This window comes from Xiphophorus maculatus, chromosome 5, assembly GCF_002775205.1.
Source record: "Xiphophorus maculatus strain JP 163 A chromosome 5, X_maculatus-5.0-male, whole genome shotgun sequence".
NCBI classification, from domain to species: domain Eukaryota; kingdom Metazoa; phylum Chordata; class Actinopteri; order Cyprinodontiformes; family Poeciliidae; genus Xiphophorus; species Xiphophorus maculatus.
Window position 1 is genome coordinate 40,145 of NC_036447.1, and position 21,098 is coordinate 61,242.

The 21,098-nt window shown below is 46.5% G+C and overlaps 2 protein-coding genes across 5 annotated transcripts; one reads left to right on the plus strand and one right to left on the minus strand.

Moving 5' to 3' along the window:
* Positions 1-1,843: 1,843 nt before the first annotated feature.
* Positions 1,844-7,123, plus strand: LOC102233027 (acylphosphatase-2-like). Of its 3 annotated transcripts, none has more exons than XM_023333124.1 (3): positions 1,844-1,991; positions 3,579-3,688; positions 5,427-7,123. In XM_023333124.1, the coding sequence occupies exons 1-3, from the start codon at positions 1,983-1,985 to the stop codon at positions 5,539-5,541; spliced, it is 234 nt and encodes a 77-aa protein (XP_023188892.1). In that variant the 5' UTR covers positions 1,844-1,982; the 3' UTR covers positions 5,542-7,123. The 3 variants fall into 3 exon arrangements, 2 of the variants coding, with proteins under 2 accessions (XP_023188892.1, XP_023188891.1); XM_023333123.1 differs by lacking the exon at positions 1,844-1,991 and adding an exon at positions 3,110-3,455 and having other exon boundaries at positions 3,523-3,688; XR_002752713.1 differs by lacking the exons at positions 3,579-3,688; positions 5,427-7,123 and adding an exon at positions 2,071-2,301.
* Positions 7,124-7,220: 97 nt separating this feature from the next.
* Positions 7,221-20,907, minus strand: LOC102232765 (signal-induced proliferation-associated 1-like protein 2). Of its 2 annotated transcripts, none has more exons than XM_023333119.1 (19): positions 20,611-20,907; positions 18,379-19,504; positions 18,152-18,279; positions 17,891-18,079; positions 17,331-17,484; positions 15,476-15,579; positions 15,246-15,400; positions 14,589-15,174; positions 14,232-14,506; positions 12,051-12,185; positions 11,845-11,957; positions 11,644-11,723; positions 11,326-11,573; positions 10,830-11,003; positions 10,160-10,190; positions 8,302-8,479; positions 8,015-8,093; positions 7,853-7,931; positions 7,221-7,776 (listed from the first exon to the last, which is right to left on the minus strand). In XM_023333119.1, exons 2-19 carry the CDS (start codon positions 19,337-19,339, stop codon positions 7,633-7,635), a joined length of 3,813 nt encoding a protein of 1,270 aa, XP_023188887.1. In that variant the 5' UTR covers positions 19,340-19,504; positions 20,611-20,907; the 3' UTR covers positions 7,221-7,632. The 2 variants fall into 2 exon arrangements, 1 of the variants encoding a protein (XP_023188887.1); XR_002752712.1 differs by having other exon boundaries at positions 7,740-7,776; positions 8,302-8,390.
* Positions 20,908-21,098: the final 191 nt, after the last annotated feature.

The window sequence follows — 21,098 nt, forward strand, 5'->3', positions numbered from 1 at the left end:
CTGCAGTTTTTAGATGAGCCACAGGTACAAAACACTGGAATGAAACGGCTTCATTACCTCCTCCTGGTGTAGATCGGTTCTCCAGAACCTTAATGACCTAATTATTCTGTTCAGGTGCAGCAGAGGCTCATCTAAAAGTTGCAGGACAGCGGGCCTCCAGGACTGGAGTTTGACACCCCTGACCTAGACTAAGCACATTTCACAGAAGTAGAGAAGTTACTACTCATAAGTGCTGCTGGGATACGAAAGAAATCTGTTTATTTTGAACTGGATCATGTACATTCTGTATTGGGATTTCTCCAGTGAGTCTGTTTTATTTTCAGCTGCTTACTTACGCAGAATGGCTACCTAGCTGGAGCTAACGTTGCTCAGTTTTTAAGAACTGCAAAAAACCCAAAAATAACCGGAGTATAAAGTGTCTCTCTGTAAGTAGCATAGCTCTGCGAAATGAGATTATTTTATGGTGATGATTTTTAAGTAAGTTATTTATTACTGAGCGTTTTTGGTTTATTTTAAACGCTAATTTGGTTTTCACTGAGAAGTAACTGAAAGATCTTTCTGATTTCCGTATACCTGCATGATCGGTTAACGCTCTGCATGCAGGTTGTTTTTTTGGACGGCCGACATCTGAACGAGCCAGTGGATCCAGAAGTAGGAGTTTCTCGCCGCCATCTCTGTGACTCGGACTGAAGCCCGGAGAGACGGAGGGACTGGAGCTGCTGGAGCCGATATGAAGCTTATTGAACAAGAAAGGGCCCCAATCCTTTGCATTATTTTTCATTCCACAAACTATTTGTTCATGAACATTTTCAAAACTGACTGACTGAACTGTTATATTGAAGGACTAACTGGAATATATAATATCTTTGTTGAAATGAGCTTTAAAGCTACAGTTTAGAAAACCTACCCTCAATTTTCCAAATATTAGATTTTTTTATAAGGGTGGACAATTTAAGTTTTATTCTTAATTTTATTAAGGTAATTAGTGTTACCTGGATTATTTTTTTTGTTGTGGGGAAAGAAAAATAAACTTAAATTGTTAAAACTTATATGCTTACCATCCTCCTTTGTGACCCTAGAACAAAAATAACTCTCCTAATGAATTTATTGCTAATTAAATTAAGTAGTGGTTACACCAGGTCTTATAAAATCGGTTCTTTGTCTAACAGGAGTCCAGATCAGTTCTTTACCTCGCCGACCAGACTAGAAATCGGAGCATGAATTCCTCATCCAACGACTCGACAGCTGAAATGGGAAATCTGACCCAAGGTCGATCCGACCGAGTGTCAAAAAGCCAATTCATGTCCTGACTATACAAAGATATAAAACCAGGAAATCATAGCCAGTAAAAACAGTTAAACTGTATCAAATACAGGAAATCAACTCTGTTTCCATCTGGAAAAACTGAAGGAAATGTTTTGGCCAATCAGAAGTAGCCGGTCTCCATGGATAATGAGGTGAAGGTCGGCGATCAGGATCGATAGGGTCAGTATTCAGTCCTGAAGGTTCGGCTCAAACGTTGGGAAAACATCAGAAATAAGAAATTGAACTGAAACTGAAAAAACAAAACTGATTACATTCATCCACATATGAACACATGAATCTGAAGCTTGGAGCAGAAATCGTTTAGAGATCAGAAGAAACAGAGTTTGATCCTGCTGGTTGATGGTGGATATTTTCTGGCTCGACCCAATCTGAAATATTTCTTCCTTAAAATATTTGTTTGTTTGAAACTCAGTGAGTTTTTTACCTCTAGATTTTCATCTCTTCTCTCTGACCTGTCGGGTTTCTGAAGCTTTCAGAGTAAAATCCTGATCTTTGATGCTTTTATTGTGAAGGCTGTAGCAGGAAGACGCTCTGGGAGAGGGTTCAGGATAAAAATAGCTGCGCCATGCTGCTGCTCTGTGTGCTGATATTCTGCGGCTTTCGCTTCGTCATGTCTGAAGAGAAACTGATTTCAGTCGACTTTGAGATTTTTGGGAATGTGCAGGGTGAGTCACATGATCTGTGATGTCATACATGACCAGTTTGTGCAGCTTTGTGACTCTGACTTTGTGCTGGTCCATCCAGGTGTTTGCTTCAGGATGATGAGTTTCTCCATCACGACCACGTTTCACCTTTTTAATTCAAATCTGAAAACATCAGAACTGGAAAAAATAAAGAACAAAATACAATCAATGAAATTGATCAGATGATCTGGAGTCGCTACAAACCCCCAAGAACAGGACGAGTTCCTGAGACGGACATCGACCCGGTCTTTCCTAAAGGTTAAAGGTCAAATAAAAACCTGCAGTCCAACCTCAGGTCACATTCATGGTTTTTACAATATGATTCAGTGATTACGGCCAAAACCAGAATCTGGGCTTGGTTCTGTTCTGGGGTCACCATGGTTCTGTTCGCTCCAGCAGGAGCAGAAACTCAATGCTTTAGGAAATGTTCTGACCCGGTGAGCTCTGAGCATTGGGACTTGGCGTTGCCATGGCTCCCAGTCTTACCGACTGACATCGGACAGGAGACGCAGAAGCCAAAAAACCCAGAAGTTTACATACGCCGCTGTTTCTCAGCGAAGTGAAGTTAAATCAGACCAAACTTCTCAGGTCAGAATCACCTAAATTATTTCTATTTGTTCAATGAGAGAAAAGAATTTTATTTTAACATCTTCAAGATCAGGTGGCGGCGTCAGAAGCCTAAGCAGGGACACCCAGAGAACATGGAGCCGGTCCAGAGCCCACCAGGAGGCGCTGCGGAGTGAAACCCAATTACTCTTGGGATATAAAACAGGCTAAAGCTGAAACGAATTCAGACAGTGAGCGACTTTCTGCTCACTTCCTGTAGAACATTCATCACTTCCTGTAGAACATTCCTCAGACACTTTATTCATGAAGGATGATGCACCAGCAGGTTCAGAACTGTACAACACAGATTCAGTTCATATGCAAGTCTTTGTCGTAAATAGAACAGGTTGAGTTAAATTGATACACAGAAATGAATAACTAGTCCAGGGGGGGCAACTCCAGGCCTGGAGGGCCGGTCTCCTGCGTCTCCACTTCAACACACCTGAGTCAAATAATGAGGTCATTAGCAGGACTCTGGATAAGCTGACTGCACTTAGGAGGAGATTCAGCTGTTGGATTCAAGTGTGTTGGACCAGGGAGACGTCTAGGAGTTGCAGGACACCGGACCTCCAGAACCAGGACTGCCCACCCCTGAGCTAGAGGAATCCAAGCTTGGAATCGTTCACATTCAGTCACAAATATGAAGATTGTGTAGAACCCTAAAAGGTTCACAAGGTATGGAAGTCAGGTGATCTCTGACATCACTTCCTGCATCTCAGACCATGGCATCACTTTTCTAAAACCTCCTTTCTTTAGCATGCACACATCTCCACATGATGGTCTTCTGTCTTCTCCTTCATTCGGCTCAGACACTGAGGAAAAAACAGCCGAGTGCTGCAGGTGATGGTCAGAGATCATTTATTGCTTTATTAATCAAGCTGATCGATAGCGATCAATGTTCCTGCAGGTGACTCAGACCCAGTCAGCTACTGGCTGACAGACCGACTGTGTTCTGGTTCCCAGTACACCGAGGATCAGGGCCGCGCTCTGGGACTGGGCGGCTGGGTGAAGAACACCCGACAGGGGACGGTGATCGGCCAGATCCAGGGACCGGTTCAGCGGGTCAACAGCATGTAAGTCCAGACCGGCCAGTCAGAGAACGCCTACCTTCACACCAAAGCCAGTCAGGTGACTGCAGGGAAATGCTAAACTTCAGCTCCCAATTATTCATTCCTCTCTCCAGGAGTCGTGACCAAATATTTTTATACAGTTTAAAACTCAGAACGTTGACAGAAAACTTTGAAGGCCATCCACCATTTTGACTGATTACACACATCTGACCACTTGCTTCAACTTTATGCACAGAAAACATCACAAAACTCACCAAAATCAAGTATTAGAAAATCTAACCTCTGGTCTGCAGACTGAACTCCATGCATTTTGCCATTTTAAAAATCGACGGGTAAATTTAGATTGTGATGGGATTTTTCAGTCAAAATGACAATGAAAAAGTCTCGCGCAACTTCTGCCTCCGTCAGACTTTAAATTAATTGAATTCAGCCAAGAATTTATCAACCATGTTTAACATCAAAAGTCCTTTAACTTTCAAGCCTCTGGGTCCTAATGGGTCAGAACAATGTGTGTGGCTTGGAGCCAGAGCTTGATGAAGCGCCTCTCCCCCGAGATGTTCAGGAACAGACAGGTTCTACCCTCTGAATATCTGCGTCCTGCAGATGGACGAAGCAGCCAGACAGTTACAAGCTGCTGCTTTGCTAAAGGACCATCTAATTACAATCGCTCTGCAAACCGGCTTGGTTAAAATGTAACGAGTATCATCCATGTGGACCAACAGCATTCATCCTGCAGACTCTGGGACAGATGACAGAGCTGCCATGTTGTCTTTTGTCAAGACGGAGTGACTAATCTACTGATTTTCTTCATTAAATTTGATAGTTTAATCTCAAAATGTAATTCAGGAAGAACCCAAAGCCTGACTGGATGCTGCTGACCACAAGACAAGAATTAAAGAGGGGAAACAATTGTATTTAAATCAGGAGCTAAACCAATTAATACAAATTGCTTATGCAAACAAATCTGCATCAAGAAAAAAGTTTAAAAATGAGAATGAATGACTTTGCATCAGATCCATAATTCAGAGTCCACAGTTCCTACCAACAGGTTTTTCTTCAGAGTAAATAACGAACCCCACATGAATAAGAAATCATCAAAAAAATCTGACCTCGGTTTTTAAAATGGGTCCAAAGCTTTTTATGATCGCTGAGCTAACAGATTTAGCTTTATAGCTGCTAGCAAAGAGGAGAGTTTGGAAAGTGACTATAAAATTGGTTAAATCAATAAGAGGTTTTACTAACAACTAGTGACCATCATAAACTCACCACTGACTGTAGAAAGGGTTGCCAGTCCAAACACCTTTCAGTCTGATAGAGGAAGTGAGGAAACAGGAAGTGACACGGCTTGTTGTCATGATATGCACTACAGGCAGGCAACTACAATGCTAATGTTGACTTTTGAGAGACTTGGCTACAAATTGAAGAATAAATTAAAAATATATTGTAACCCAAAAATCTCCATAGTAATGAATGGAGAAAAATGGGCCCTTGTTGGCAGGGGCCACTGACCCCTACTGTGGCCCTGGGTCGGCGTCAATGTGTGAATGAAAGGAGTGAAACTCTGGACCACATCAAGTAAAGCCCGTTTACCATTTTTAAATAGACGCAGATTTTCAGAATTTAACTTCAGACTAAAGTTTTTCTGCCTGATATTTCAGCCAAACCTTCAGACGTTTTTCCAGAGCGATGGTTTCTGAAGCAGTGCGGAGAATCACCTTCTCTTCCTCTGTGTGTTTTGCAGGAAACTTTGGTTGAAGAACGTCGGCAGTCCGAGTTCTCGGATTGACCGAGCCGTTTTCTCCAACGAGAGAGACGTTTCTAAACTGGAGGTCCAGGGCTTCTCCACTCGCTACTGAGCATGCTCAGACTAACAAACAGCTTCATTAGTAGTTATTTAAACTGCAAAGGATGCAAACAAACCAACTAAATGTGTTTCAGCCTAATATGCAAACTGTCAGCAGATAAAACATCAGGATTTATGGATAATTCAGGCTGCATGTGGTCAGTGGAGATGCTGACTGTAGTGTTTCTGTCATGTGCTGCTGTTGTGGTCAGGTTGGTCAGCTGCTCTCATAAATCTCCACAGCATCAGAACAGCAGGAAGATGCTAAAGATCATCTAAGTTTTCATTTCCCGACCCAGAACCGCTGATGGGGTCTGGTTCAGCTTTGGCCAGGTTAACATGTTCTGGACATTTGGCTATTGTTAACAAAAAGGTTTGATGTGTTTGATGTTGAAGACCGTCGGTGCTGAGCTCCAGAGTCCTCGGTGCAAAACAATCAAATCTTCACATCTGTAGTTCAATCAAGATTCTCAACTTGCTGTTCTCTGCCGACCAGAACCTAGAAAGACCAGAATCAGCCGTTAGCTAGAGCCTGACAGACGGCTCTCACTCTGTAGTTTGTTCTTTTCTGGAAAGCTTTTAATAAATTTCTTAATTCTTCTAATACAGACTCATGTCAGTTATTCTTTTCAACATGATTTTACCGTCTGGAAGTCTGAGAACCGGCTGAAGAACTGAAGCCTGCGGTTCTCCAACGCCGCCCAAGGTTTATGGCGAGTCTTTGCACAGATTGCCCAAATTTAAACGGTGACCCTGAGTTTAAGGTTTAATCTCTCGTCAACAAACCTTAAACTCATGACGGCCTGGCTCCTGCTACTGAAAACAGGGAGGATCCCATTTGGAAAGCAAGACGCCACCTATCATCCTCGGCTTCGACTCTTCTCTCTGTGGGACAAATTTGGCCTTCAATTTGGAAAATTACTTTAAATTGGATGAACTGATTCAGGCAGTTGTTAAATTTTTCTGGTTTTCTAGAGTCTAGAAATGCTCCAGGATGCCGACACAAAACAGGAAGTTAGAACCTCATGTCCACTGGCTGCCATCAGCTTTTAAAGTGACCTCTGTGACCTCTAACTGAGACTGGTGAGTCTGATAAGGAGATCGGTCAGAGAAGCTTATTTTAAAGAAACGGGTGGAGACATTTTGTTCACAAATGTCTCCACCCGTTTCTAAACGACTCCAGAGTCAAAAACGAAGAAGCAGATTCTACAGTCGAGAACCAAAAGTCCGACCCGATGCACCACTTTCAGGGTCTGCCTCATGGAGCCCTGGGCCAGCTGAGGCTCCAAACGGACCCCTGGGCCAGCTGAGGCTCCAAACGGACAATGTTTCTTTCTGTTCCTGACCTGAACAGAAAGGTCAAGAACAGAATTGAAAATGAATTAGAATTCATTTTCAATTGAATTCCATAATCAAGCGGTAACCAGTAACTATGTAACAAAATAGGTCATCAGGTCCAGTAACAAACTGGTAACCAGTAGCAAGCTAGCTGATGCAGAAGTATGAATATGAACCCTCCTGTTCAGCTGAACATCTGGAATCTGATCTGGTTCACAGTCATCTTGATAGACCTAGATCGTCTAGATCACAAGAACTGATGCTAAAATCAGAGCAGTAAGGAGCTCTGCTACTGGTTTCCTGTTTGCTACTGGTGTTCCACTGGTGTCCACATGGGAGCAGTGTTGCACTGACTGATCAGTTAAATTTTTTAATGAAGCTGAAGTTCAGAGAAAATTCCCTTCATGAATAAATGAACCAGATATTCCTTAAAAACAGGAAGTGATGGAAACAAACAAAATGTCCAAAACACCATCCAGATATTTACATGTCCTCCATCCGACCAGATTTGACCCGACCAGAATCATCCTCTGTCATCAGGTCTGGTTCCGGCTTCTGCTCTGATCAGAAAAAAGTTCTGATTTTATCTGGCAGTAAACCAGAACCAGCATCCGGGTCAGAACCGGAGGTTCAGCAGGTGTGATGTCGGGTTTCATCCCACAAACTGTCGGACACCTAAAGAGTTCTGAACAGGTCCGACGGTTCTGGTGTTTTTGTCTGGCAGACCCCGAGCGGCCCGTCCTGACTGGATGGTTAGGTGGTGTTGTCATGGCAACGAGCCCCTGCGCAGCATCCATGCAGCAAAGCGTCGCATCTGCTGGGCGGCGCCGCGGCTCTCCTCCTGCAGGCGCAGGTTGTCCCGTCGCAGGTCGAGGATCTGCTGCTGCAGCGCCGCTTTGTCCTTCTGCTCCTGAACGCATCACAGCAACACCTCAGCCTGATGATGTCATCCTCTCACCTGTATGACATCAGCAAGTCAGGCTTACCTTCAGCAGGTCCAGCTGAAGCCGCTGAAGGATCTCCTCCAGCTGAGACACTTTACCTGAGAGGGAAGCTGTGATGTCACTGAGGGGGAGAGGACGATAATGATGACATCATCAATGACATCACAAAGTGCCTTCAAAGTTGCTCCAGGTGTTATTCCTCACCTGTTCAAGGCGGGGCTCCCTGATCTCACTTCCTGAATGTAACGGAGCGGATGGTCAGTGAGAGACGATGGAAACACACCTGCAGTGGTTCACACACACACACACACACACACACACACACACACACACACACACACACACACACACGTTGAGGCAGTGTGACCTTCACCTGTCTCTCTTCCCATGTCTAACTCCGCCCCCCAAACTTCCTGGCCTCAGCCAATGATTTGAGGGCTCAGGAAAGCTGCTACCGGAAATAGTTTTATTGTGAAAGTCCAGCTGCTCACCCTTCTGAAGAGGTGTAGGCCGGCGTCTGATGGTCGGTGCGCTGTGGTGGCGCCGCATGATGTGGGCGGGGCTCTGCAGAGTCCCGCTGCTGGCAAGGGACAAACTGTCATGTGACCTGCTGCGGGTTAGATGTTTCCATGGAAACGGGGCGGAGACTCCAGAGACTCTGCAGGTAGACTGAGACGGGAACCAGATGAGGGGCCGAGCCACTCTGACTGTGACCTCATTACGGTTCTGACCAATCACAGCCATGTGAACCCCTCTGAGATCTGATTGGTCAGAACCGACCAGGCCGACCCGGACCTGAGACGGATCCAGCCGGCACCTCAGAACCAAGGAGGGTGCGGCAGATGTCTGGGTTCTGGAAGTGGAGGTTCTGCCCGTCACCAGAACCTCGTTATTCGTCTGAAGAGTTTGTGCGAAGTCGTGTAAACACCGATTTCAAGCGGTGAAGCTCCTCCATCTATAAAGTTTTTGTGTTCACTAGGAAACGTTTTTGGGTCAGGGTCAGGGTTAGCTATAGCTGAGTTTCAGACACGTGACCCGGATGATGCGCAAAATTCAGATGGAGGTTCTGAAGTGGATTTCTCTGGTTCAAATCAGAGCAAAATGGACCACAGCTAGTAGCTAACGCGCTAAATGGGCTGGAACATATGAGGCATCTCGAAAAACTTTGCGTATATTTAGAATATGATCCATATTATCTTTGTAAAAAGACTTCCCTTATAATCTTGAGGATTTACCCTCCAGATAGTTAGTTAGATCCACATAACTAACTATCTGGAGCTTCAGACCTCAAATTATACGATGAGTCAGAAGAAAGTTTTCAAAATCCTTTAGTTTCAGGTTGGGTCAAATTTAGGACCAACAGAATCATTAAATGGCTGTGGACTGGTTTCTGCCGGGTGAGTAGTGAGTTGTGCTATTTAAGTAATTAGTCTATGATAACGATGCTACCGCTAACAACAAGCTAACCCAGGTTATTTCTATGAGCTTGGATCTCCTGGTAAATCATTTATTTAGCTTCTGTAAACCAAATTCATGCAGGAGTTGTAGGTTAATGTTGAGTGGTTATAGGGTTCAGGTCCAATGCAGGTCATGGATTCGCTCCGACCTACAGAACCTCCGTGTTGGACTCAGACATGAACCGTGTGGGGGAACAGTCACAGCTCTCTGTCTGTCTGGCTGGGGAGGTTACATTTCATTTATTTAGCTTTTAGCTTTTAGCATCAATAAACATGATCTTGTCTGTCCGGGACTCGGCCCTGAGCTAGCTGCTAACAACATTAGCGCTCTGAGGACAACCAAGCTAGGCCATAAAATAATATCTTACATATGAATGCTTGTCTTTCTAAGGAACTGTCCAGTAAAATATCTGAAAATACAATATAAACGATGCGATCGTTACCCGTTAGAAACTCGGCGCTGCAAACTGGCGTTGTTAGTTTTCATACCTCCTGTTTTTTACTGTAGATTGTTGATCCACTTTTCTCCTCTTTTTTCTGTAAGTTTTTAAACTTAACTCCCTTGTGACCGACTACCTTAGAAACAGGAAAATAATGTTTATCTTTCTCTGTATTAGAACGGCTGGAACAACCGTACAGGACTCAGACTTTAGGCTTTTTGATGCTGGATCAACACATTTCCTTCCTGACCTCCATCTGCATTGTGTGAGGTTGGTGCAGTCCAGCAATACTCTGCTGAAGAGGCGGGGCCTACTAAAACCTGACCAATCAGGTTACTGCTCATTCGTCTGAGCAACTTCTGCTTCCTGCAGGATCTCAAGTCAGGAAGTTTTCACTCGCTCATTTAGTTCAGATCTCAGTTTTATTACTGACAGAAATATTTCAGACTCACCTTCTGGCCTCTGATTGGACGATGGCTGGGTCTGGAACAGGAAGTCAGGTCAAGTTTATTAGTCTTGAGCAACAAGGCACTTCAAAGTGTTTTACATCAAATGAACATCACTGAGTCACTAATTGAGAAACACTCATTATAATCATCAATACATTATCAATATGTTGGTCAATTATTCATATTTCATTAATCAAACTCCAACCATCTGGATTTCTAGCCTGAAAGGAGCTCACGGTTTCAGCTGTTTTGCAACAGCAGAACTTTAATCCATTCAGTGATTTCTAAGCTAGCAGCAGTTTAAAGTCATAGGGGACATAGAACCGGCTGATGTAGAACCGGGTGACGTAGAACCGGCTGATATACAGTTATGTTCATAATAATAGCAGTGTGTTTAAAATGGTGAGTAAACTTCAAAATTCTTCAAATAAGTTGCATTTTAATGAACACAAATGCTTTGGGGACACATTCTATTTCAAAGCAAAAATGTGGAAAAGTAATTGAATATTACAATATTTTACAGAAAGTCAAGAAATACAATGTTCAAAAAAATAGCAGTGGTGACATCTTTTTCTGGGGATGGAGGTCAGATGGGGGTCAGATGGGGGTCAGATGCTAGAAGGTGAGCATGTGTCTCAGGTGACGGCACCGAATATCACCTGGTTTTTCTCACCTGCCAGTTTCCTCCAGTAACAAACCGCTGTTCAACCTGCTAAGCCCCGCCTCCCACGGACAGGTATCCTGGCTGCAGAGATGCTCTGCATCCCAGCTGGCATCACCTGGGGGGGTCAAAGGTGAATCTGCCTTCACTCTGTCTGCTGATGAACATCTGGTTCCACAATAGTCTCTGAAAAAAGCAGAGCAGATGTTAAGCACCTGCCCAGCTACTCACTTGTCCTGCCCTGATGGGAAACCATTACAGGCCTAATAAAGGTCAAATAAAGGTCAAATAAACAGACTACATTTGCTCCAACTGCTCGCTATAGAAATATTGATACATAAATGCTGTCAGCTTGTATCACTTATGGCTGAGCATGCACACAAACACATGGATTAAATGTTGAAACGTTTTTCAGAAACGTTTGTGTTTCTGCTCCAGTGCAGCAGGGGGCACCGCTCCAGGCGACTTAAGGACAATATTCATTTTGGAGAAGTGACTCTTCAGTTACTTAGCAACAGAGCCTCTGAGGTCGGTCACGAGACGGCTCGGCCCCGCCGACTCCTTCCTGTGGACGTCCGTCAGGACCAGCGTTGCCCCAGCGACCGGAGGCAGTGCTGACGGCGAGTACAGGGCGGAGTCTATGCCGCTGTCCACCGACACGCCGCTGAGACAGGCGAGCTGAGGTGTCGAGGTCCTGCCATCACTGCTGCTGCTGGACAACGTGTTGCTGCAACTTGAGCAACTTGTGGCTGCAAACTGCAGAGAGACGCATTCAGGCAGGACTGAAAAACTTTAAGAACGATTTCTGGCGTTTCGGTGGACTCACCTGCGGCCGCCGGCTGCCGTCTCCGTCTGCTGGACTCGCACACTGAGGAAGACGAGGAGGAAGACCATGGAGTCTGGGTTCTGGACGGGAACATGAGCAGACAGGCGGGGTAAGCAGAACTTGCAGAACCCGCAGCTTCATGGGACCGAGCTACGGCAAAAACATCTCAGGAAGCTAAACGTCCAGTCGTTCAGCTCTTACTCTGGAAGCCAAATGGATCCTGGTTCCGGTTCCAGTCACCTCTGTCTCTACTGGGCCGGTGTTGCGTGGACCTGGTGCGTCCATCAGAACCAACAAACCAATCAGGAGGAGCTCTGCAGGGCGGATTAACACACATTGCTGTCAAGGTCCGTTTCTGCTGGGGAACCTGGTTCTGTTCCAATTCGGTTCTGGTCCAGTTCTAATACCTGATGTCGTTCTTGATGTCAGAAGAAGAGCTCAGTTGGACTGGGCTCTGATTGGATGGTGTTCTGGCGCAGGAAGTGACATCAGGGTCCAGTCTGAGCTCCAGCAGGGGGAGCCGTTGGGTCTCAGAGAAACTCCTGAAGATGAAACTTTAGTGAAGCTTCACAAACTGAACCGTAGTTCTTCATCTGAACAAGTTCAGTTCAGTTCACACATCTTTGAAAACAACATTCATTAATAATGAAAATAAATAAACATTAATTCAAAATATTAATTATATTATCATTCATTACAATAAAACTCAATACATTTTCTGGGGCTGCTCAATGATTCACTCCTACTGGCTAAAGGTAGAAAAAGAGATCAGAGTAATTCTTGGTTTTGAAATTGAGCACAATTTTAAAATTATATATTTAAGTAATTTACCAACTGAAGTCAACACTCAAGATAAGTACCTTCTGAAAATACTACTGATGGCAGGAAAGAAATCAATAACAAGAAAGTGTCTCAGTGGGAGCCCACCGACATTGAGTGACTGGTCAGCCACTGTAGAAGAAATACGTGAAATGGAAATGCTTACCTTCTCCATAAGACTCCATGAAAACAAAATTCAAAAATATTGGTTGAAATGGTTCATTTATAGGAAATCTAAAGCAAGTTGAGTATCATTAATTAATTATTCGGGGTGGTAATTGAGGTTTGGCGCTGTAAAGTTTTCAGGACTTGGTAACTATACAAAGAAACTGTCACCTGTTTGATTCTTCATGGATCTCTACATACATTGTAACCTGTTCACCTGAATTCTGTCTGTAATTTAATTTTATTTGTGTGTGTAGTATTGCTGTCCCCCTCCCTTGGTGACCTTTCAGTTGTGTATGCTGTTCATTGTACTTGTTGTGATTTTTATCTTTTTATTTTATTATTGCTATTATTTCCTCTCCTTTTTTGTTGTGGTTGTATTTTACCATGTATAAAAATCTGATCAAAAATAAAGTATTAAAAAAAACAAAAAAACTCAATACATTTCCTCCTGCTCACAGCTCAAAGGATTGTAAATGGTTTTTCTCGACACCAGAAACCAGATCAGGGACAAATTGTGCTTCTGGAACAAATGCAGATGTCAGGGTCACGTGACCTCTGACCCCTGGACCTTATGAAATGGAACCGTACAATTTCCATTTAAAGCCGCTCTGGTAGATCTACTGCTGCCCTGAAATTTCTCAAACACATCCTTCTTTCAGATTTGACTTCAGGTAAACAATAACATTTCTTTCTCCTCGATAGCTGCAGGTCACATGACAAACCTCTTGGGGTCATGGTTCTGGTAACCCTTCCTGGTTCTGGTCGGGTCCAGCCACCAGGGTGCAGACTAATGTTGACGTCACAGGAAACAAGAAGTGAAATATTTTCTACCTGAGTGATGGACCCTGACCTGAACCTCCAGAGCCACATAAAGACAGTTACAAAGTCGGCCTTCTATCACCTGAAGAACATTTCCAGGATTAAAGGACTAATGTCTCAGCCAGATCTAGAGAAACTCATCCATGCCTTCATCTTCAGTCGTATTGATTATTGCAACAGCGTCTTCACAGGTCTGTCCAACAAATCAATCAAACAGCTGCAGCTGATCCAGATGCTGCTGCTGGCGTTCTGACTAAAACCAGGAAGATAGAGCACATAACACCAGTTTTAAAGTCCCTCCACTGGCTCCCTGTAGCTCAAAGAATAGACTTTAAAATACTGTTGTTAGTTTATAAATCACTGAACAGCTTAGCACCACAATACATTAAAGATCTGCTGTTGTTGTATCAACCTTCCAGACCTCTCAGGTTCTGGTTCTGGTTCTGCTCTGCATCCCCAGAACCAGAACCAAACGAGGAGAAGCAGCTTTCAGCATCTATGCACCACAAATTTGGAACAAACTTCCAGAAAACTGTAAAACAGCTGAAACACTGACTTCTTTTAAATCTAGACTAAAAACCCACCTGTTTAGGATTGTATTTGAAATGTAATCAATTACAAATTTATTGATGGAACTTGACTTAATGCTGTGTTTTGATTATTGATTCTATATTGCTTTGTGTTTCTGTGTTTGTAATGATGTAAAGCACTTTGAAATGTCTTGCTGCTGAAATGTGCTATACAAATAAATTTGATTGATTGATTGATTGATTGATTGATACCTGCGTGGCGTCCCGTCTCTGAGAGGCGGGAGTACGATGGCGCTGACGTTCGCCGACGTCCTCAGCAGCTCGATCATCTGCTCGTGAGAAAGTGTTGCCACGGCAACTGAGCAGATTTCCACCAACCGGCAGCCGGGGCGAAGACCCGCCTGCCAGGCGAAACCGTGGGCCTCGACGTCGGCCACCACGCCCTCGAAGTTGACGTGGAAGCCCAGCTGACCGAGCCGGTTCCTCCTCAGAGTCACGGCGGCCCCCGCAGCGCCGTGGGTCACCGTCTGAAAGGTCACATGACCAGGTTATTACGCGGTTAAGGAGGCGGTCGGAGAGGGGCCGGGGACCAATGAGAGCCCAGCTCACCTTCAACCGTTGCGTGATCTCCTGGGAGTCCTCCCAGCGGCCATCCCGTGTGGAAAACGCCACGCAGAGTCCGTGTTGGTAGAACACCTGGATGGATCCATGTGCGGTGTTCCAGCCAATCACGTCCCTGCATGAACAGTGAAACACCACCTTTCTGCCCGCCTCTTCTATCAGCACCAGCAGCTCGCCGGAGACGGCCAGTCGGCAGGCCACTGCCACAGAAGTGCGGGGGTCGTGAACCGTCACGCTCCAGGTGAGGGCGCCTGCGCTCTGCAGGTAGGCCAGCGGATGCGGCGCCAGACGCTCCTTCTTCTTTCCGCCCAGAGAGATGAAGCTGAAGCGGACGCCAGAGGAGGAGGAGTCCAATGGTGTCGTCGTCACAAAGCTGTCCACCAACTGCTTCAGCTGCTCCTTGCGAGCACGAGTCGCAATGGTGACAAACGACTCGGACTTGCGGGTGGCGTGTTTGGCGTTGATGATCTTGGTCAGCAGGAAGTCCACGAAGGCAGAGGAGGCAGGAGCCATCCAACCAGATGGGATTGATGGACCGAAGGGCGGGACGCCCCGGGACCTAGACACGGCAAGACTGAAAGACACGGCAACTTCACACCTGGAGTCGGACCTGGGACACCTCACTTCCTGTGGACGAAGTCTAACCTGTAACAGGTGTGCTGGGTGCAGGGTCGGTGAACTCGAACGATGATGAAGACATGCTGGAGGTCGGCATGGATGATCTGGGGCTTGAAGGGCGGAGCATCAGGTTCCTGGAAAATCACGGTGACATCGTTCCCAACGAGGTGTGACCTCAGTACCTGAAAAAAAAAAAACAACTTCACTTCTCCTGTAGCGCTATGGAACCCCCCCTATAGCTTAGCACCATGCAGTACCTGAGCAGAACCATCGGCAACAGTTTGTAGCAGGGCAGAAACGTGGAACGTCAGCTGAAATTCTTGGAACATCATGGAAACAGTTGGACTTTCTGTTGAGTTGCCTGAAAGGAGACAGAAACTGTTTGCTCTCGGATTCAGATTGCAAAGGGATTTCAGTTGCAGTTTTATTCACATCCCAGAAGGAAATTGGTTTGCACTAAGCATCAAAAATAGAAAAAACAGAAAACATCTCATTCATTCTGTGAGAGCACTTATCAGGATCAATAACTCATGCCCTAGTGCATGAAGTGCATGGCACTCTCAAGATGATATGAATATAACATGCGCCATATTGCTACCTGCCTTGACTCACATATGAGCTTCAGTGCCATCCCATAATAACCCACCGGGTTCAATGTGTTGGTCTCTCTGCAGCTGGACTAGCTTCAACTATTCTGGCTGTCCTCCAGGTCTAGCCGAGAGTTTATGGGGATTTCTGACCATTCTTCCAGAAGCGCATTTGTGAGGCCACACACTGATGTGGGATGAGAAGGCCGGGCTCTCCATCATGTCTTTATGGACCTTGCCTTGTGCTCTGGTCCATAAAGGGTCCAGATCCAAACTGTTCCCACAAAGATGGGAGCCTGGAAGTGTCCAAAATGTCTTGGTCTGCTGAAGCAGTCAGAGTTCTTAGTTCCAGGAACTAAGGGGCTCCTGAACAACAACCCCACACCATGATCCCTCCCTCCACCAAACTTTACGCTTGGCACAGTGGAGTCAGATGTACCTCCACTGCTCTGGAGTCCAGTGGCGGCGGCTTCACACCTTTACATCCGACGCTTTGCCTTGACCTTGGTGATGTATGGCTTGGATGCAGCTGGTCGCCATGGAAACCCATTCCATGAAGCTCTCTGTTCCTGAGCTAATCTGAAGGCCACATGAAGTCTGGAGGTCTGTAGTGACTGACTGCAGAAAGTTGGCGACCTCTTCACACTATGAGCTTCAGCAACCGCTGACCCTCAGTTTACGTGGCCGACCACTAGGGGGCTGAGTTGCTTCCACTTTCATATAACACAGCTGACTGAATATTTAGGAGCAGGAAATTTCAGGACTGGATTTGTTGGACATCCTAGAGCGAAACATTCGTTCTCAAATGTTTGTAAAAGCAGTTTTCATTCGTCCTGTGGCCATGATTGGAACACCTGGTTCCATTCATTTGGATGGGTGAGCAAATATTTTTGGCAATATAGAGTATGAATTTCAAAAAACCTAGAAAGCAGCCTGGATATTCCAGTCAAAGCCCAGGGGTTAAGCTGAGCAGTGAAGGAATGAAAGAAACCCGACCACGCCGGGTTCTGGTCCTACCCATCAAACTCTCTTCAGAGTGGATGTTCAGGTTGAGAGTCAGGTTAGCCTTAAGTAACCAGGTCATTTTTCCCACGTCTGTTGGAGCCACTTCTTTGATTTATTTTATTAAGTTAAAGATTTAGTTTTTTTTAAAAGTCCATAATTTCTTTTAAGCACAAAAAGAAACCAAAGGAGAACAAAGACCGTTCAGTGCGTCTGTTCTCGTGTGATTTTAGTGTCACATGACCGGGCCGGACGGGAGGCGCCACCGGCCGCCATCAAACCGTCGTGTCGCTGCCTCTCACTGACAGGAAGCAACTTGGACAGGTTTGTGGAAAAAAACCTTCAGATGATCAAGCATTTAGAGAGAAGGGTAGGGTTAGGGGTTAGAACCTTTCGGACCCGGCCTGACATTGGGCTCCAACAGCAGTGACCCAGATAGAAGTTCTGGTTTGGTCAAATATCTAAAAGTGGACCTGATCTTGAACAGAACATATTTGGACCATAAGAAAGGAGGTTCTGGTACCAGAGTTCTGCTGGTCTTGGTGCTTGTAGAAATTCTTCATCGGGTCGCTGTGGCCCAGCAAGTTTAGGAACTGGGTCAGGGCAGGACTGCTGGTCTCTCCCATGTTCTGACTGGCCCGGCTCAGCTGCAGGTCCACTCTGTGCTGGAGGACAAGCTGCGGGAAAACAGGAAGACGGATCAGAACCAGCGCGTCAAGAGCTGTGACGATAAACCTGTCGGTCCAACTCCAGTGTTTACGCCACGTTCTGCTCTGCCAGAACCAGAACCGCCCATCCTTTCTACTTCTACAAGGACCAACGCCGTGTTGCTTTTAGATGTCAGAACGTGGATCAATCCAGCAACACCAGAACCTCCACTGAACAGAACAGCAACCTGGGGTTCTGGTGTCCTGGTTCCGGTCCAACCACATTTAGTGTGCTAATAGGGACCAGCAGAACCTTGTCCAGAACCGTGGAGAGAAAGGAAAACCATTCCTGCTTTTCAGCACTATAAGGTCCGTAGGACTACCAGAACCACCAGAACAGGCAGTTGGATCAGCAGAACCAGCAGAACCAGCTCACCTCCTGCTGATCCAGTTGCAGCAGCAGGTCTGGGACTTTGGGGGAACGGCTTGCCACTCGCAGGTTCTGGATGTTGAGTTCTGGGACCACAAACTCCAGGACATCCTTCAGGGGAAGACCTCGACCCGACCCGTGTTTGGACGAAGAAGGGACCGAGTCCTCCATGATGGATCCTCTCAGGGTGGGCAGCTGAGGAGAAACAGGAAGCTGCTTCTTAGAACATGAGATCTTGCGCTGACCCGGGCTGGTTGGATCGGTTACCTGGCCGGTCCGGAGGATGATCCTGTAGCAGAACCCGATTGGGTTTCCTCCATCATCCACAGCGTCTCGACGGACGCTCAGCGAAATCGGACCGAACTTCGGATCAACGGCAAAATAATTCTGGTGATCTAGAGGGACACCAGCCAGGAAACGGGTCACGGAACCTGAAACAGTTAAATACTGGGAGCAGAACCAGGACCAGAACCAGGACTGGGACCAGGTCTTACCTTTGGTGTAGAAGTATTTCTGGTAGTATGTGGCTCCCAGGTCCAGGTACTCGTCCGTCCCCCTGAGGTCTGCGGGACAGCGCTTGCTTCCTCTGGACGCCTCCAGGACAGACACGGCAGCATTGGTGCCGGTAGAGCCACTGGGCCGGGTCAGGTCCAAGTTCTGGTCCATTTCCCCTCCAAGCTCATTCAGGAAGTGAGGACAGGCTAGGACCAAAGCGCTGCTCCGTTCGACACCATCCTGGCCTTCGTGCCCCACTGACGGCAGCAGATCAGGAGCTTCTGCACAGGGACGTCCCTCTGCTACAGTGACGAGGACACTCTGAACATCATAATGAGAGAACCACCTGTGAGGGGTCAAAGGGCAGCTGCTGTCTTGGCGCACCTCAATGCCATTGGTCCGCTGAGGCCTCAGGCGGCCGAGGACAGACGTCTCCGTCTTCTTTTTGGGATCTCTGTCAGTGTCCTGTCCTGGAATGAAGACGATGTCCCCACGTGCGATCTGGACAGCCGCCTGCAGGCTGGGAGAAAGCATGGTAGAGACGGCGTCAGGCTCAGGGACTGGAGGAGGAGCACTGGGCTCCTGGTCCAGAACCTCCCAGAACCCCGCTGAGCTCAACAGGTCCACGCTGGACGAGCTCCCGTGTCTTCTGGTCAGCGTGGCTGTGGGACCTGCGTCCTCAGAACTGAAGTCACTGATGGTCGCCTCGCTGTTGCTCCTCTTCATCCTCACCAGGCCTGTCCTGAAGACCTGGACGCCGGTCTCCGACCGACCCGACAGGTCCAGGCTGTCCTCCAGAAACTTCCTAGAAGGTCCATCCAACTGGCTCGGTCCCAGGCTGTCAACTCTCGAGGGGGGCCCGGCGTTCCCTATCTCCCGCTTCTTTGACCAGTTTGACACCCGGGCGCGAACCCCCATCTGAGGAACAGCTGGAGATCCCTGGGTCTGTGGAGAACCCATGACCTCCACAGACACTCAGCTGTCCACAGCTCTTCCAATCAATGAGTGTTCAGGAAGTCCACCGAGATCTTTGTCCCAGTCCTGAATCAGAGATCAGAACTCCTCCTGCTGCTGTCTGTGGTCCATCGGGTCCAGTCGGTCCACAGATAAGACGTTCCTTTGGACCTGAAAGACAAAAAGAAGAGTTGAGGAACTGACGGTTCTGAGGTCAAAGGGCAGGACTACAGAACAACAGCGTCAAGGATCTTAGGGTCAAAGTTCAATCTGAACAAACTGCAACTTGTCCTCAGGAAAATTCTTCACTTTTTTACATTAATCTGATATTTTATGGAACTTGGGAGTTTTTCACAGTTTCCAGAAATACAGAGTTAAATCTTCCATCTGTACTTTGGTGAGACGTTCGTCCACCAGGAGGGACCTGTGGACGGACACGGCTCTGTGGACCAGAGGACCACAGAGCTCAGCCTGGGGTTCTACTGGTTCTGACTAGGTGGGGTGGGTCAGAACCAGCTCCAGGACAACATCTTTCCTGTTTACTGATTCCAATCAGCTGATTGCTGTGTGACATCACTTCCTGTATTTCAGAGCTGGGAGCTGATTTCATCTTTGGATAAACCTCCAGGAAATCCTCTTCCTGTTCTGCTGGTTCTGGTGGACCTCCGCCTGGATGAGCCAGTTACTTAGTTCACCTGTAGTTTAACTAGCTGGTACTAGTTAGTTCAACTAGTTAACCTCTAGTTAGTTTAATTAGCTCGGTCTTAACCAGCTAGCCTCGTTCACCACTAGTTAGTTCAACTTGTGAGCCTCGGTTCCGTCTCAGAATCTAGAACCTGGCGGGTTCTGCTCAAGATGGGCCCAAACTGGACTAAATTCAGTCCACAATGTCTGGTACCGAGTCTGGGTTCGGCGGGATGCCAGTGTGCAGCTGGGAACATGTTCTCCAGGAACCGGTTCTGTCAGTCGGTCCAAAAACACACAGAGGTTCTCCGGGAAGCTGCAGAGTGAAACACTTTATTTACTAACGGAACCCGAACACATCGGAACCGGAGGTTCGGAGTTCTGCTAGACTCTGCGGGAGTTCTGGGAGCAGATGAATCCAGTTTCCATCAAGTTCGGACATTCTGGTGCAAGCTAAACTAAATCAAACAGACCCAAAAAGTTCTGAAAACACCCTCCGAACTCAGCAGAGTCCAAAGGCCCCAGAACCACAACCAGGTTCGAACTTCATACAATAACTTCTGTTCTAAATGTGGTTCGCCAGAACAACTCACCAATAACGCCATAAACACTCCCTGCCGAACCGGAACCACTTCCGGCAGAATCTCCAGTTGGTACCGGGCTGAACTGGTCCCCTGAAAAACTACTCCAGATTCGGTTCTGTGATTTCTGGTCCCGACTGGGAAAAGTCTCTCAGCTGTTTCCGGTCGGAGTTTCGGCTGGTGCTGCCTTCACTTACGGCTCGGATTATTAACTACTTTCCTCTTAACATTCGCTCAAAAGTTCTGTTCACCCTTCATCAGAACCAAGCCACCACCACCACCACCATCATCATCATCATCATCCCAGCAGCTGCGCTTCATGTGGTTAAAAAAAAAAAAAGAATATGCTCTTTGCTGCCACCTGGTGGAGGCGAAGGGTAGCTGAGGGATTTATTGATCGGTATTTCTAAATTATTATTATTATTATTATTAACCGTTTTAAAGCCCTGTGGGGGTTAGGGTTGTAAAACCTTCAACAGGATGAAAACCAGCAGTCAAGG

Bases quoted from the DNA above. Each gene is read 5' to 3' on its own strand.
- LOC102232765 (XM_023333119.1), bottom strand. From the start codon at position 19,339: ATGGGTTCTCCACAGACCCAGGGATCTCCAGCTGTTCCTCAGATGGGG. The intron at 14,507-14,588 runs GTGAGCTGGGCT...GTGACCTTTCAG, and splicing joins AGATCACGCAACGGTTGAAG to ACGGTGACCCACGGCGCTGC. The intron at 10,191-10,829 runs GTGAGAAAAACC...TTCCTGTTCCAG, and splicing joins TTACTGGAGGAAACTGGCAG to ACCCAGCCATCGTCCAATCA.
- LOC102233027 (XM_023333123.1), top strand. From the start codon at position 3,389: ATGATGGTCTTCTGTCTTCTCCTTCATTCGGCTCAGACACTGAGGAAA. The intron at 3,456-3,522 runs GTGATGGTCAGA...ATGTTCCTGCAG, and splicing joins AAAACAGCCGAGTGCTGCAG to GTGACTCAGACCCAGTCAGC. The intron at 3,689-5,426 runs GTAAGTCCAGAC...TGTGTTTTGCAG, and splicing joins GTTCAGCGGGTCAACAGCAT to GAAACTTTGGTTGAAGAACG.